The sequence below is a fragment of the Tupaia chinensis genome, unplaced genomic scaffold (genome assembly GCF_000334495.1).
Source record: "Tupaia chinensis unplaced genomic scaffold, TupChi_1.0 Scaffold148557_1, whole genome shotgun sequence".
Lineage (NCBI taxonomy): Eukaryota > Metazoa > Chordata > Mammalia > Scandentia > Tupaiidae > Tupaia > Tupaia belangeri.
Window position 1 is genome coordinate 1,773,032 of NW_006208406.1, and position 13,293 is coordinate 1,786,324.

General features: G+C 39.4%; 1 protein-coding gene across 2 annotated transcripts in view; it reads right to left on the minus strand.

The window, feature by feature from the left end:
* The window catches only part of ITFG1 (integrin alpha FG-GAP repeat containing 1), a 286,251-nt gene that overhangs the window by 49,506 nt on the left and 223,452 nt on the right, over window positions 1-13,293 (minus strand). For both annotated transcript variants that reach the window (XM_006170470.3, XM_014585000.2), the window contains one exon: window positions 4,996-5,074. In XM_006170470.3, the coding sequence (XP_006170532.2) occupies window positions 4,996-5,074 (79 nt within the window). The remainder of the gene's footprint in view (window positions 1-4,995; window positions 5,075-13,293) is intronic.

The following is a 13,293-nucleotide window of genomic DNA, read 5'->3' on the forward strand; positions in this document are numbered from 1 at the left end:
CACTGTCTGGCCCTATTTGAAAATATTTTGTAGGCTGGATAATGTTATAAAATGGCATAATTTATTTCTCTATTTTTAGACACTTAAGTTTTCTTGGTTTGCTAATGCCTTTTACTTTTGTTTCTGTTTCATCATGAAAGCTTTTGCACTCATTTTATTTATGCACTCAGCTGCATTTATCTTTATCTTGGATATTTTCTCCTTCACATTTATGGTTATAAATATCTTCCCAATTTCTATCATAACCTAGAAAACAGGTAAATATGCAGTTTAGTAAAAAAAATAAACTCAATGTTTCATTATTGTTTTGGGGTAGATTTAAAAAAAAATCAAGCTATGTAAACAATTTTCTACTCACTTAAAAAATAATGATAGCGAATATTGTTGAATGGATTTTTAGCATCTAGTAAGATATTCTACTAGGTAATATTGAATAATTTGTAGGCAGAACTAGCAAAATTTTTAAATGAAGCAACAATCACAGAATTGAAATATATTTTCTACATATAATTTTAAAAGCAATATTTTAGATAGACTTCCATTTACTGTAACATTTATCTTTTTAAAAAACTGAAAAAGACGAGAAGAGTTAATAGCTATAGAAATTGTACAAAGAAGTGAAACTCTTAAAAACCTTTTTACCAAAATAAAAGTTAATTTAGTATTGGGATCAGCAGTCGATATAATGGCTATGTCACTGGACTCCCATGTAGTGGACTGCGGTTTGAATCTTGGACCTGGTGACTTAAACTCACGCTGGGTGCATGTGCATGCGTGCTCAAGATCCCGAGAGGAGAATGGAGAAGGGATTGCAGTGTGGCCATCCCCCCGGGGGGTGATTTCTCACTTTCTGTCTGTCTCTCTGACTGTCTTTCCGGCGAGCATATGTGCCCTATAACAAAAACTTCTCCAAAAAAAAAAAGTTAATTTGGTATATATTCTTCCAGAGTAGTGTTCTATGAAGTAAGTAAGAATTATTCATTTAATGGAACAAAATATATACATGTAGATGTTTACTGTTGTATTGCTGTATTACAACGAAAAGAAACAGAGGGTTGGCTAGAGTAGTTATTGCATCTTATTATAATACAGTCCCCAAAGGAATTAGGACTTTATGAAGATACCTAGAAAGATATATACAATGTATCATTATATAAAAAAAGGGAAGATCGGTCTTTTAAAAAATGATCTATTGCTATGACAAGAGATTTTCCCATTTTGAACCATCAGTGCATTCCTGAGAGAACCATCTTCTTGGTGGTGTAAACAATTCTTTTAAAATAGCGAAGAATTTAAATTGTTCATTTTTCGATAGGATTTTCACTTGATAATTCATTAGTGAGCTAAATTCTTAGTTTTGGGTACCCTAGCTTTGCTATAGTTTCATAACCTTCACATGAACAGAGTAATTTAGTCTTGTTTACCTCTATTTTGGGACATTTTATCCAACATGAAATGATCTGCATCGTGAAACCGATTTTTTTTTTAGAGAGTTTTTTTTTTTTTTTTTACTTAAGAGAGATGCTATAGGGCAAATGCACTAGCTGGAGAGACAGAGAGAAAGAAAGGGAAAAATCACCATCCGGGGAAATTGTCACCCTGCAATCCCCTCTCCTCCAGTCTCTTCTCAGGATCTTGGGCATGCATGCATATGCATCTGGTATGAGTTTTAAGCCACCAGGTCTGTGACTCGAATTGAGATGACTATGTGGGAGTCCAGCAACGTAAGCATTATGCAATCTGCTGGCCCCTTGAAATCAAGTCTTAATTAATTGATAAAAAGATAAAACCATTTAGTCCTGGAATCCTGTTTTTTTTTTTTTTTTTGGAGAAGTTTTTGCTATAGGGCACGTGCATTCGCCAGAAAGACAGAGACAGCGACAGAAAGTGAGAAGTCACTCTCCAGGGGGGATGGCCACGCTGTAATCCCTTCTCCTCCATTCTCCTCTTGGGATCTTGGGCACACAAGCACACATGCCGGTGTGCGTTTCAGCCAATGGGTCTGGGGCTGGAACCGTGGTCGACTACATGGGAGTCCAGCAACATAGCCATTACGCCAAGTGCTGGCCTCGAGTCCTGGAATAGTTTTGGTACAAAGTTTAATATGTACATATAAAATAAACAGATGTAAATAAGTAATTTGTTGCAATCATCTTGTTAAAATCGTCAATATTCCTATTTATTTTTAGTTTCTTTGGCAGTGTTATATTAAAATAGTTAAAATACCTATATAATTTGTTTTTGTCAATTTCTCCTTGAATTTTCAAAATAGTTTTTGCTTTATGGAATCTTTGCATGCACAAACCACACAATGATTGAATCTTTTTTTTTCTTTTTTAGAGGTGTTTGCTATAGGGCACATGTGCTCGCCAGAAAGACAGAGAGACAGAGAGATAGAAAGTGAGAAATCACCCCCTAGGGGGGACGGCCACGCCACAATCCCTTCTCCTCCATTCTTCTCTTGGGATCTTGGGCACACACGCGAGCCCAGCATGAGTTTTCAGCCCCTGGGTCCAGGACCTGAACCGCGGTCAACTACGTGGGAGTTCAGCGACATAGCCATTACGCTAACTGCTAGTCCCAATGATTGAATCTTAAATGTGCATAATTAGATAAAAGTAAACTCAGTCTGGAATATCTGATTTACGTAAGGGCATTATATAACATGAGAATGGCCATGTAACAAATTCTTTTATTTTTTTGTCCAAAAAAGTAGAGGACAGACAGCAACTCTGCTTATACTTCATGGTTAAAACTCTTGGAGTCTCAAAGAAGCATATAAATGTATTAGGATTCCTTTTCCTATTTTGATCATTGAAATTGTTACAGTTGTTATTTATTGTAATTTGGATCTAACTTCAGTCCATTATGTGTCTTTTCAAAGCACATGTCCTTTGTCACTGTGGACTCTCCAGCATTTGGAGGACCCTGAGAGTAACATCTTTTTTTTTCTAGAGGTTTGTGCCCTAGGGCATGTGTGTTCGCCAGAAAGACAGAGAGACAGACAGAAAGCAAGAAATCATCCCCCTGGGGAGATGGTCACACCGCAATCCCTTCTCCTCTATTCTCTTGGGATCTTGGGCTTGCATGCACACGTGCCTGGCGTGAGTTTAAGCCACTGGGTCCAGGACTCCAACCGCAGTAGAATACATGGGAGTCCAGCGACATAGCCATTATGCTAACTAATGGTCCTGGGAGGAAGGACTGACTCTACCCTGAACAAGATGAACTGTACTGTCCCAGGACAAGGCAGTGGAAGTGTGTCCTCCACACCCGAGACCAAGGTGAGGGGCTCCAGCCCTGCTCTGCTGTCCTTCACTCTTCTTCCCTCTTAGAAAGAGGACCTAGTTGAAGAGAGATGTCTAAAGAGTATTCCCTTTCAGAAGAGTTCCTCATAGGTGAAACCACTTGACCAAAATAGAGAAACAGTTCACAGGCCTTCAAACACACTGGCAGATGGCTTTCCATGAAGAGTAGTACATTTCTAGATTCTTTTGCTTGTGGGGGGCCATTAGTGTCAAGGAAGGTATGAACTAAGGAAGCTTTTCCCATACCCAGTGTACTTGTGCCATTCCTCTCCTGAATGAATCCTCTGGTGCTAGGTAAACTGTAATTTCTGAACAACATATTTTCCACCCTGAGAACACTGGTTAGGTCTCTTTCTTGGACTCTTCTTATTATGAGGCCTTATCTTGAGAAGCTCTTCCAGGTTGAAGTTCTTAAATTTTCTTCCTATACAGGGGTTCAGATGATCTACAATCCTGGTGGGGGGAGGGAGACTTCCCAAACATTTATAGTTGTTTAAAACAGAACCATAGACAGCATTCCCACCCAAACTAATGATGAATGGAGACAGTCTCCATTTTTTTTTTTTTTAAAGAATCTCCATTTTCTCTCCTGATAACTAAACCAGTATTACAGTAAAATCCCTTTCCTCCCCTTTTCCCTGGAATCCTGCGATCCCTTCACCTGTGGCTCTTCCCTGTGTTCCAGTGGGGGAAGTGTCAGTCAGGCTTTGCTGCTGGGCATCCTGACCCCAGGACAGACAGGAAGCATGGTAGTTTGGGTCACTGGTTTTTCTTGAGTTCAGGCTGATTTCTGCTACAGATAGCTGTAGAGAGTGGCTAGATTAGGCAAAACCTAGTGACCTTTAAAGCAGATATGGTCTTGGTGCTATCCCTGGAGGACAAGTGAAAGTTCTGATAAGGACAAGATCTGTACTACAGGGCTGTGTAAACTGAAGGAAACTGTCAGCCAGAGAAGGCCAGGAGAGACTTGTCTAGAATCATGGGCTGCAAGATGCTCCACAACTGCAATTGATAATAGAAAAAACCTGGCTTTGCTGTATAAAGGAAGAAATCTGAGAACAAATCAATGCTGCCGCATTCTCCATCAGAGGCGCTAGGGTTGCAGAACTGGCTTTCCTCTACTTATGCATCTGTATCTTTGACTTTTCTAAATCCACCACCACTCCCACTCAGGGTCCCCCCCAGCCCCAACACTGCCGCCCTCCCGCGCCCACCCACAGTGTATTGGGAAAGATAGTCACTCTATTTCCCTCTCATTGGGACTATTTCATCTAGAGCCCCATCTAGGCCATGTGGGAGTGTCCAACATCTTAACTACCATGCCACCTGCTGGTCCTTAGTGTTAATATTTTTATCATGAGAACCTTTTATAATCCACCAATGTCTACAGAAAGACTTAGTTTAGTAAAAATGAAGATTTCATTAAAGGGTATGAATATATAATAATTTTTGTCACCAGTTTACCTTGACAATTTAGGTGCTCCTCCATTTAGGATGTAGCTACATTCCAGTCAACGCGTCATAAATCCAAAAATGGGCTTACTTATCATTATGTCAAAAAATGCATTTAATATCCCAATAAACTCATTGTAAGGTTAGAAAATCTCAGTTTAAACCATGTTAAGTCAGAGTTGTAATGTAGGATGAAGATGTTTCCATATATTACTGATATTGCATCTGGTCTTACCTGAGCCATTTTTCAGATACCCATTTGCATCCACAGTTGTATACATGATATAAGGTCCAGGCTGATTCACTCCAAAGGGCTACAATAAAAGAAGGAATAGTTAAATTTTGGAAAGTAAGTGGACGATTTAAAGTTTCAGGTAAATCTGTTACTTTAATAATGTAAAAAATTCTTACATACATTTCTTACACAGATGATAGCTACTTAGAGTATACTTCCTTAAATAGCTAATGAAAACCTTATTAACAGAAAATTCTTATTATTTAGATAATTTGATAGTTGCATTTATATGGTTCATTATTCTATTACTTTTTTTTTTTCTTTTTTCAGTTTTTGCTACAGGGCATGTGTACTTGCCAGAGAAAGAAAGAGAGAGAGGGAAAGTGAGATGTCACTCCCCAGGCGGGATGGCCGTGCTGCACTCCCTCCTCCTCCATTCTCTCAGGATTTTGAGCAACCATGGTTTGAATCCCAGACCCGAGAGGCTTAGAAAACATCTGGGTACATGTCCCTTTGTGTCCCAATCCCAGCAAGATGGAGAAGTGGAGGAGAAGGGACTACAGCATGGCCATGCCCCTTTGGGGGTGCTTTCTTCCTTTCCTTCTCTCCATCTTTCTTTCTGGTGAGCACACATGGCCTCTGGTAATTACTGGGAGTGGGGGGTGGGGGGAAATGTGTGGCAGACCAGCTAGAAAGGATATGCAGTTTGTAAGCTACTAACAGTGCAACCACAAAGTTCCTGAGTAAGGGTCTATACTTCTAGATACCCACCTCAGCCCTTCACCTTACCAATAGAAAGAAAGAGAGAGAGGGAAAGTGAGATGTCACTCCCCAGGCGGGATGGCCGTGCTGCACTCCCTCCTCCTCCAGTCTCCTTTCAGGATCTCGAGTGTGCACATACATGTGCCTGATGTTATCTTCAAGGTGCCGGTTCCGGGATTCTGATGACAAAATCAGCCATGTGGGATCCAGCACGTTAACCTCCACACTACTTGTTAGCCCCTCAACTATTTCTAATTCTTAATCCTGTCTCTTCTTTATAAGGTGAAATTTCACACAAAGTTTCTTTACTAGTTTTGATTCTTCGTAGAATACAAATAGAACAACTTTGTTATGATATTTCTGTGGAATCTAGAACAGAAGCTTTTCCTTTTCGAGAAGGATTTGGTATGGTTTACATGTATTTGAAAAATATGGTTACTTTTTCATAAAATATACGCTATGTTATTGCAATGGGTTAGAATTTTTAAACAACAAATTATTGAAAACATTTAAAATTATTTCAGTTCTAATTTCTTTTTAAGGGCAAACAAACTGGTTGCCTATCAATTAGCTAGGCATGTAAGTGAAGTGTAGTATCTCATTGGAATGTTTGTGAGAGAACTTCCTTAGAGGTAGAGGCAAGTGGAATATACCACAACATATAGATAATTCAGCATTAGATAATCTTTATTAAAAATTATAAGCAAGGGTGGTGTAGTGGTTAAGGTGATGGACTCCCACATAGTCGACTGTAGTTTAAATCCCAGACCTGGCAACTTGGAAATCACATTAAATGCATATGCATGCATGCCCAAGACCCCTGGGGGAGAAGGGATTGTGACATGGTCAACCCCAACCCCTGGGCAATAATTTTTCACTTTCTCTCTCACTGTTTCTCTATCTCTCTCCAGTGAGAACATGCACCCTATGGCAATAACCTTAAAAAAATTACAGGTAAATATTGATTTGCAAGTGACTTTAGTTCAAATAAAAAAAAATTCTATAGCTTATGTGGTGTCATAAAAGATAGGGAAAAAATTAGAATTTTTAAAAAACAGTTAAAAAATGTTTGGAGGAGGGACTAGCAGTTAGCGTAATGGCTATGTCGCTGGACTCCCATGTAGTCAACCACAGTCTGAGTACTGGACCCGGTGGCTTAAACTCATGCTGAGCGTGTGTGCATGCGTGCCCAAGATCCCGAGAGGAGAAGGGATTGTGGTGTGACCATCCCCACTGGGGGGTGATTTCTTGGTTTCTGTCTCTCTGTCTCTCTGTCTTTCTGGCGAGTGCATACACCCTATAGCAAAAACCTCTCCCCAAAAAAAGAAAAAAAAATGTTCCTAGGAAACAGTTCAGAAAAGCAACTATGTGATTAAAAGGATAATTTAATTCCTTAGTATGAGGAATTTAGGTGTGTTAGTCAGAGCACATCGGAAATCAAAGAGAGATGAGAATAATTTTTACTTTCTATTGCAGTTACGCTTCTACTGGCTACTTTTTTTTTTTTTTCCTGTAAAGGGCAAAACAGACATGTAAATATTTCAAGAGTAGTGAGCCATAGGTCTTGTGTTACAACTACTTAACCCTGATTATAGTATGGAAGTAACCATGCACAATACGTAAATGAATGAACACGGCTATGTCCCAACAACATTTTATTCACAAAAACAGGTGGCAAGCTGGATTTGATCCATGGGTTGTAGTTTTCTAACTCTTCTATCCAACAGAAGAAGCAACCAGGCAAGCACTTTGTCTGACAGATTTATTACTTTAACATAAATTTTAAATGCAATGATAAATTTTAATATTTAGAAGTATGAGCTGGCTCCATGGCCTAATGATTAAGAGAGTGAGATCTCACATGGATGACCATGCAGTTTGAATCCTGGCCCTGGTAGCTTAAAAAAAAAAATGTCAGGCATGTGCGCATGGATGCCCAACATCTCAACAGAATGGAGAAATGGAGAAGAAGGGATTGCCCATGCCCCACTGGGGATGCTTTCTCCCTCTTCTCTCTTTCTTTGTCTTTTCTCATTGGAGGGTGCATTCTTTCTTTCCCTCTCTATCTCTGATGAGAGCAGGCTCCTTCTAGCAAAAAAATCCAAAAAAACAAAAAACAAAACCCCCAAAAACAAAACCAAAACGCCCAAAGAACTGTACTGTGTTTTATATTTTGCATACACTTCACCTTGTGACTATACTCAGATTAAACAACAGCACCCATACGGTTATAATAAAACAGTAGTGGGACCAGCAGTTAGCGTAATGGCTATGTTGCTGGACTCCCATGTAGTCGATTGTGGTTCAAGTCCCAGACCCAGTGGCTTAAACTCCCGCGGGCGCGTGTGTGTGCATGCCCAAGATGCTGAGAGGAGAATAGAGGAGAAGGGATTGCGGCATGGCCAACCCCCCAGGCGGGGATTTCTCGCTTTCTGTCTCTCTGTCTGTCTCTGTCTTTCTGGTGAGTGCATGCACCCTATAGCAAAAACCTCTCAATAAAACCCAGTAGCTTAAAACTATAGATAAATTTTAAATTGCACATTTTTAATAATGGATACGAAAACACAGTTACTATAAGGCATGAATGGTAAACATTTTAGATTAACCCAAGAAGTGTAAGCACCTGTTAAAACAAAACCTGAAGAGTAATTTTCTAAATGCCAGGCAAAATTAAGGTTGGCAGTCTGAGTCAGTGCTGTAAATTGTGTATGGAACAGTTGGGCAATGAAAGGTTGAGAAGGTCACAATCAGGCACAGTAGGAGCAGTAAAACTATGCCAGGAAGCCAATAGTTTCACAGTGTTACTGTGATTAGACTGTATCCAGGGACTGATTGACAGTTCTTGGCTGTATGCACCAAGGCGCTGCTCCAATGAGCAATTCATAGACAGCACCCAGGACTAAAGGAGAGACAAAAGTCCTAATAGGAATAAAATAACCTTAAAGAATGCACGGATGTTTTTTCTTACCACTGTAGCTTACATAGGGGAGGGTCATGTTAAAATAGTTATGGATGACCCACTTGCCCAGGTCTGAAATGTATACAGATCTTAGTTGTCTAAATGCAAACAGTTGTTTAAGGAAATCAAGACAGACTGGAGTTTCTATAAAATGACCTTGCTTTCTCTATTAATTTTCCTTAATAAAATAGAAATACATATTCATGGAAAATATTCAGTAAATTGACTTAATAAACTTTGGTAAGGAAAGATTATAGAGTAGCTATTTCTATGGAATGCTGAGCAAAGAACAGCAATATCTAGCAAGTTTACTCTGTGGGAAAATTTTAGTACAAATGTCTCACAGGTTACTCTACACTTATTTATTTTTTAAAGAATTATTTATTGGGGGACCAGCAGTTAGCGTAATGGCTATGTCACTGGACTCCCACGTAGTCAACCGTGGTTTGCGTCCCAGACCCGGTGACTTAAAACTCATGCCGGGTGCGTGTGCGTGCGTGCCCAGGAACCCGAGAAGAGAATGGACGAGAGGGGATTGCGGCGTGGCCATCCCCCCTGGTGGGTGATTTCTTGCTTTCTGTCTCTCTGTCTCTCTCTGTCTGGCGAGCGTACGCGCCCTATAACAAAAACCTTTCCAAAAAAAAAACAAAAAAGAGATTTATTTAATTTTATTATCATTATTCTTCAATTTGACCAGATAAATACAGAGAGAGAGAGAGAGGAAGAGTGAAAAATCAAGCTTCCAGGTCTGGGACTCAAACTGTGGACAGCCATGTGGGAATATAGTGCTTTAACCATCATGCCACCTGCTGGGCCCTCAATTTTTCTTCCTCCTTTTTTTTTTTTTTTAAGAATTATTTAATTAATTTAACCAGAGAGAGAGAGAGAGAGAAAGGGAAAGTGGGAAAGCAAGCCACCAGGTCTGGTACTCCAACTGCGGTTAGCCATATAGGAGTTCAGCACCTTACCCACCAAGCCACCTGCCGGCCCCTCTACCCTTCCTTTTCAATGTCATGTCTGATAGACTTCAGAGAGGTTAATTTTTAAAAAATATTAGTGATCTATCTATTTTTTTCTACTGTAAGTATAAAAGGACTATCAGTGGCTCCCTTTTCTTATTGAAGGATGTGTCCTACTAATGTAATGTAGTTTACCAGTTGTATTATTATACAGACTCTTTTTGACTAACCTGCCCTCTGCCCACTGACTGACATCAAACTGGGACTGGAATATTTCTGGCTTTTTTTTTTTTTTTTTTAGATATTATTTTCATCTCAGTAGCTTGGCCAAATCTTGGTGGTTTCTATATTAAGGTCTATTACCTGATTATCTAAGGATTTGTTCAAAGTCTTAGGCTCCCACAATGGAGACCAAATATATTCTACATCATTGGCTCTGGACAGTAAAAAAAAAATGGAAGAACACGTAAAACATATTATATCAGGTATAATTATAGGATATAAATCTATAATTCTAAAATATTAGAAAAGTAGCCAACTAATAATATGGATTTTATTTTTCTCAAGGATAATTTTTTGCTTTCCTGTGCATTTTATAAACAAACACACACTGGCTTTTCCTTATCTTCATAAATTTTAGCTGCATTGCCCAATTTAGTTCAATAATGAATCTTTTGTTGCTTACTCATTTCTTCGAGACCTTAAATTCAGTTAATTACTTTCTTTAATTCTGGTTATTTTCCAAAAGCTGCATGATATTTTTCCTCTGACCAATGTAAGAAAAGGAATGTAAACAGACATATTAAATGCAGAAAATGTTCATGTCACTGTTTTTCTGTTTGGTACAGAAAGCATAATATTACCACTGTCAGATATAATTTTAGACAGGCAAATAGAATTAAAAAGAGAATAACATTTAAAAAATATTAAATTAATAAATTGGTTATTGACAATAAATATTTGTTAGAGTAATGCCTGTTTATCCTCTAAAGAATGAGTAAATTTACTTAGCTAAAAACAAAGAGAAAATTACTTTGTTTTGTACTTGGTTTATACTCGATCAGAAAATTCCTAAATAAAACAGGTAAAAGCCTAATAATGTTTCTGACTAAAAAGAAAGACTAAAAAGTTAAAGGCATTTTGTTCTTCTATATACACTTAAAAATCTATTTGTGGTGGGGCCAGCAAGTGGTACAGTGGTTAAGATGCTGGACTGCCACATGGCCGACCATGGCTGGAGTCCTGGACTTGGTGGCTCCATCATGCCAGGCATGAGTATGTGTGTGCCCAAGATCTCAGGAGGAAAATGGAGGAGAAGGGACTATGGTGTGGCCATCTCCCCTTGGGGGTGATTTCTCACTTTTCCTCTCAGTTTGTCTCTGGTGAGTGCATGCGTCAAGTGAAAACCCAAAAACCAAAAAATTCTGTTTGTAGTAACAAAACATTTGTCTCATTACAAGGTATCTCTGTGAACATAAATATCGGATTTTCCCCCTTTATACCAGGGCTTTGCAGTATGCATTTATCTTGTGAATAGTTTATTTTGTAAGAGGTCAGACTTAACTAATATACTATTGTAGTGGAAGACGCTATGGTAAATTTGTTGGTGACAATCCATTAAAACACAAACCAAAGGGTTAGCGGGTGGTATGGTGGTTAAGGTGCTGGACCCTCATATGGCTGGACTCTCACATGGTTGACTGTGGTTTGAGTCTTAGACCTGCAGCCTGCTTTTTCATTTTCCTTCTCATTTTCTCCCTCTGTCTCTGGTGAGTGCACGTGCCCTATAACAAATTAAAAAATAATAATAAATAAAGTTAAATAAGTAATTCTTTAAAAAAAGAAAAACCAAATTTTTCTTTCTTAGGAGGTTTTTGTCTTAGGGTGTGTGTACTCACTGAAGAGAGGGAGAGAGACAGAGGCAGTTTGAGGGAAAGTGAGAAACCACTCCCTGGGCTGGGATGGCTACATCACAATCTTTTCTCTTCCATTCTCGTCCTGGGATCTTGGGCACACACACACATGCACCGAGTATGAGTATTTTTTTTTTTAAGAGTCATTTTATTTAACTTTATTTATTTTAATTTGACTAGAGAGGGATAGAGCGAGCGAGAGAGAGAGAAAAAGTGAGCAAGCAAGCCGCCAGGTCCAGGGCTTGAACCATGGTCAATCATGTGAGAGTCCAGCACCCTTAACCACCACACCACCTGCTGGCCCCATCCAGTATGAGTTTTAAGCATGGTTGCTGGACTTGAACTGCAGTTGGTCATGTTGGAGTCCAGCGACATAATCACTATGCCATCTGCTGGCCCCCACAAACTAAATTTTAAAGAAAGTTCATTTATAACAAGACACTTCCTCTTATAGGACTTAACAGAGGTGGCTCACCAACTACAGAACAGATAGTGCTAAGCAGTAGGACTAAGCACAGGTTACTAAGAAACAATAAGTTTGTACAATCCTGTGTCAAAGGGGAGCCTGGGACTATTGATTCTCAGAGCCAACCTGAAGGAGACACACAGGAATCTAGGAAAAAGTAAAGAGGAGGAGGCTTCAGAGGAGAATATGCAAGAGACTGGAAATGAGAGAGCAGGGCAAAACAGTAGTTCCGTGACACTGACACATAGAATTGTGGGAAGGTTTGAGGAGAAATGCAAGACAGCAGGCTAAAGAGGTAAACTGGGGCTCTTTCTCAAGAAGCCAGATTTGGATAATTTCTCATGGCTGAGGGAAGTCACTGAAGGTTTGTGTTTCAGAAAGATTATTGTAGTAGTTTTCTGAAGTATGGCCAAGAAAGTGCAAGTCAGGCAAAAAATGGCGATGGCCTGAATTAAAGTAAAAGGATACAGAGGAGAGACCGGGGGAGAGAATAATAACTTAGTAGATGTGCAGGGCAAGGAAAGGGAAAAAGTAACTGAGATGGGGAGCATGGAAGAAGAATGGATTTTTTTTGAGGGGAAGCACTAGATTGCAGTTTAAGAGGTCTCTTAAAGGCACACAGATATAAAGATGTGGAGTTCAGGAAATCGCTTACTGGCTGAAATCACTTAATGAGTATATATAAAGATGAAAAGAGAACTTAGAATAGAACCCTGAGAATCATCAATATTTAAAGGATGAGCAGAAGAAAAGTCCATAAAAGAACACGGGAAAACAGCCAGAGAGATAGGGGGAGTAAGAAGAGAGAGTGTAAAGGAAGCTAGGGAAAGGAAATTGCCAGAAAGTGTTCAGTAGTGTTGAATGCAGTCTTAGATTACAATAATGGATTAAGGATATTGAGGAAGGGAATTAGATTCAAATGCAGATAACTCAACAGGTTTGGCTGGGAAGAGAAAACAGGAATGTCAAACAGATGGGGGGAATATAGGGTTTCAGAAGACGCATATATACACATTTACAGATAGATTTAGGCACTTTTAAATGCTGAAGAGGAGACACTAACAGAGAGGTGGAGTAGAATACATAGGTCAGATAGAAGCACTGACGCGAGGTCCCTGTGTGAGCCACAGCACAGATGGCACCCTGACTCAGTCAAGAGGAAACGCAGAAGGGAAGGGTGTAGATGAAGGAGTTACACTTAGTCCTGCAGAGGTCAACTGACAGATAATTAAGAACCAG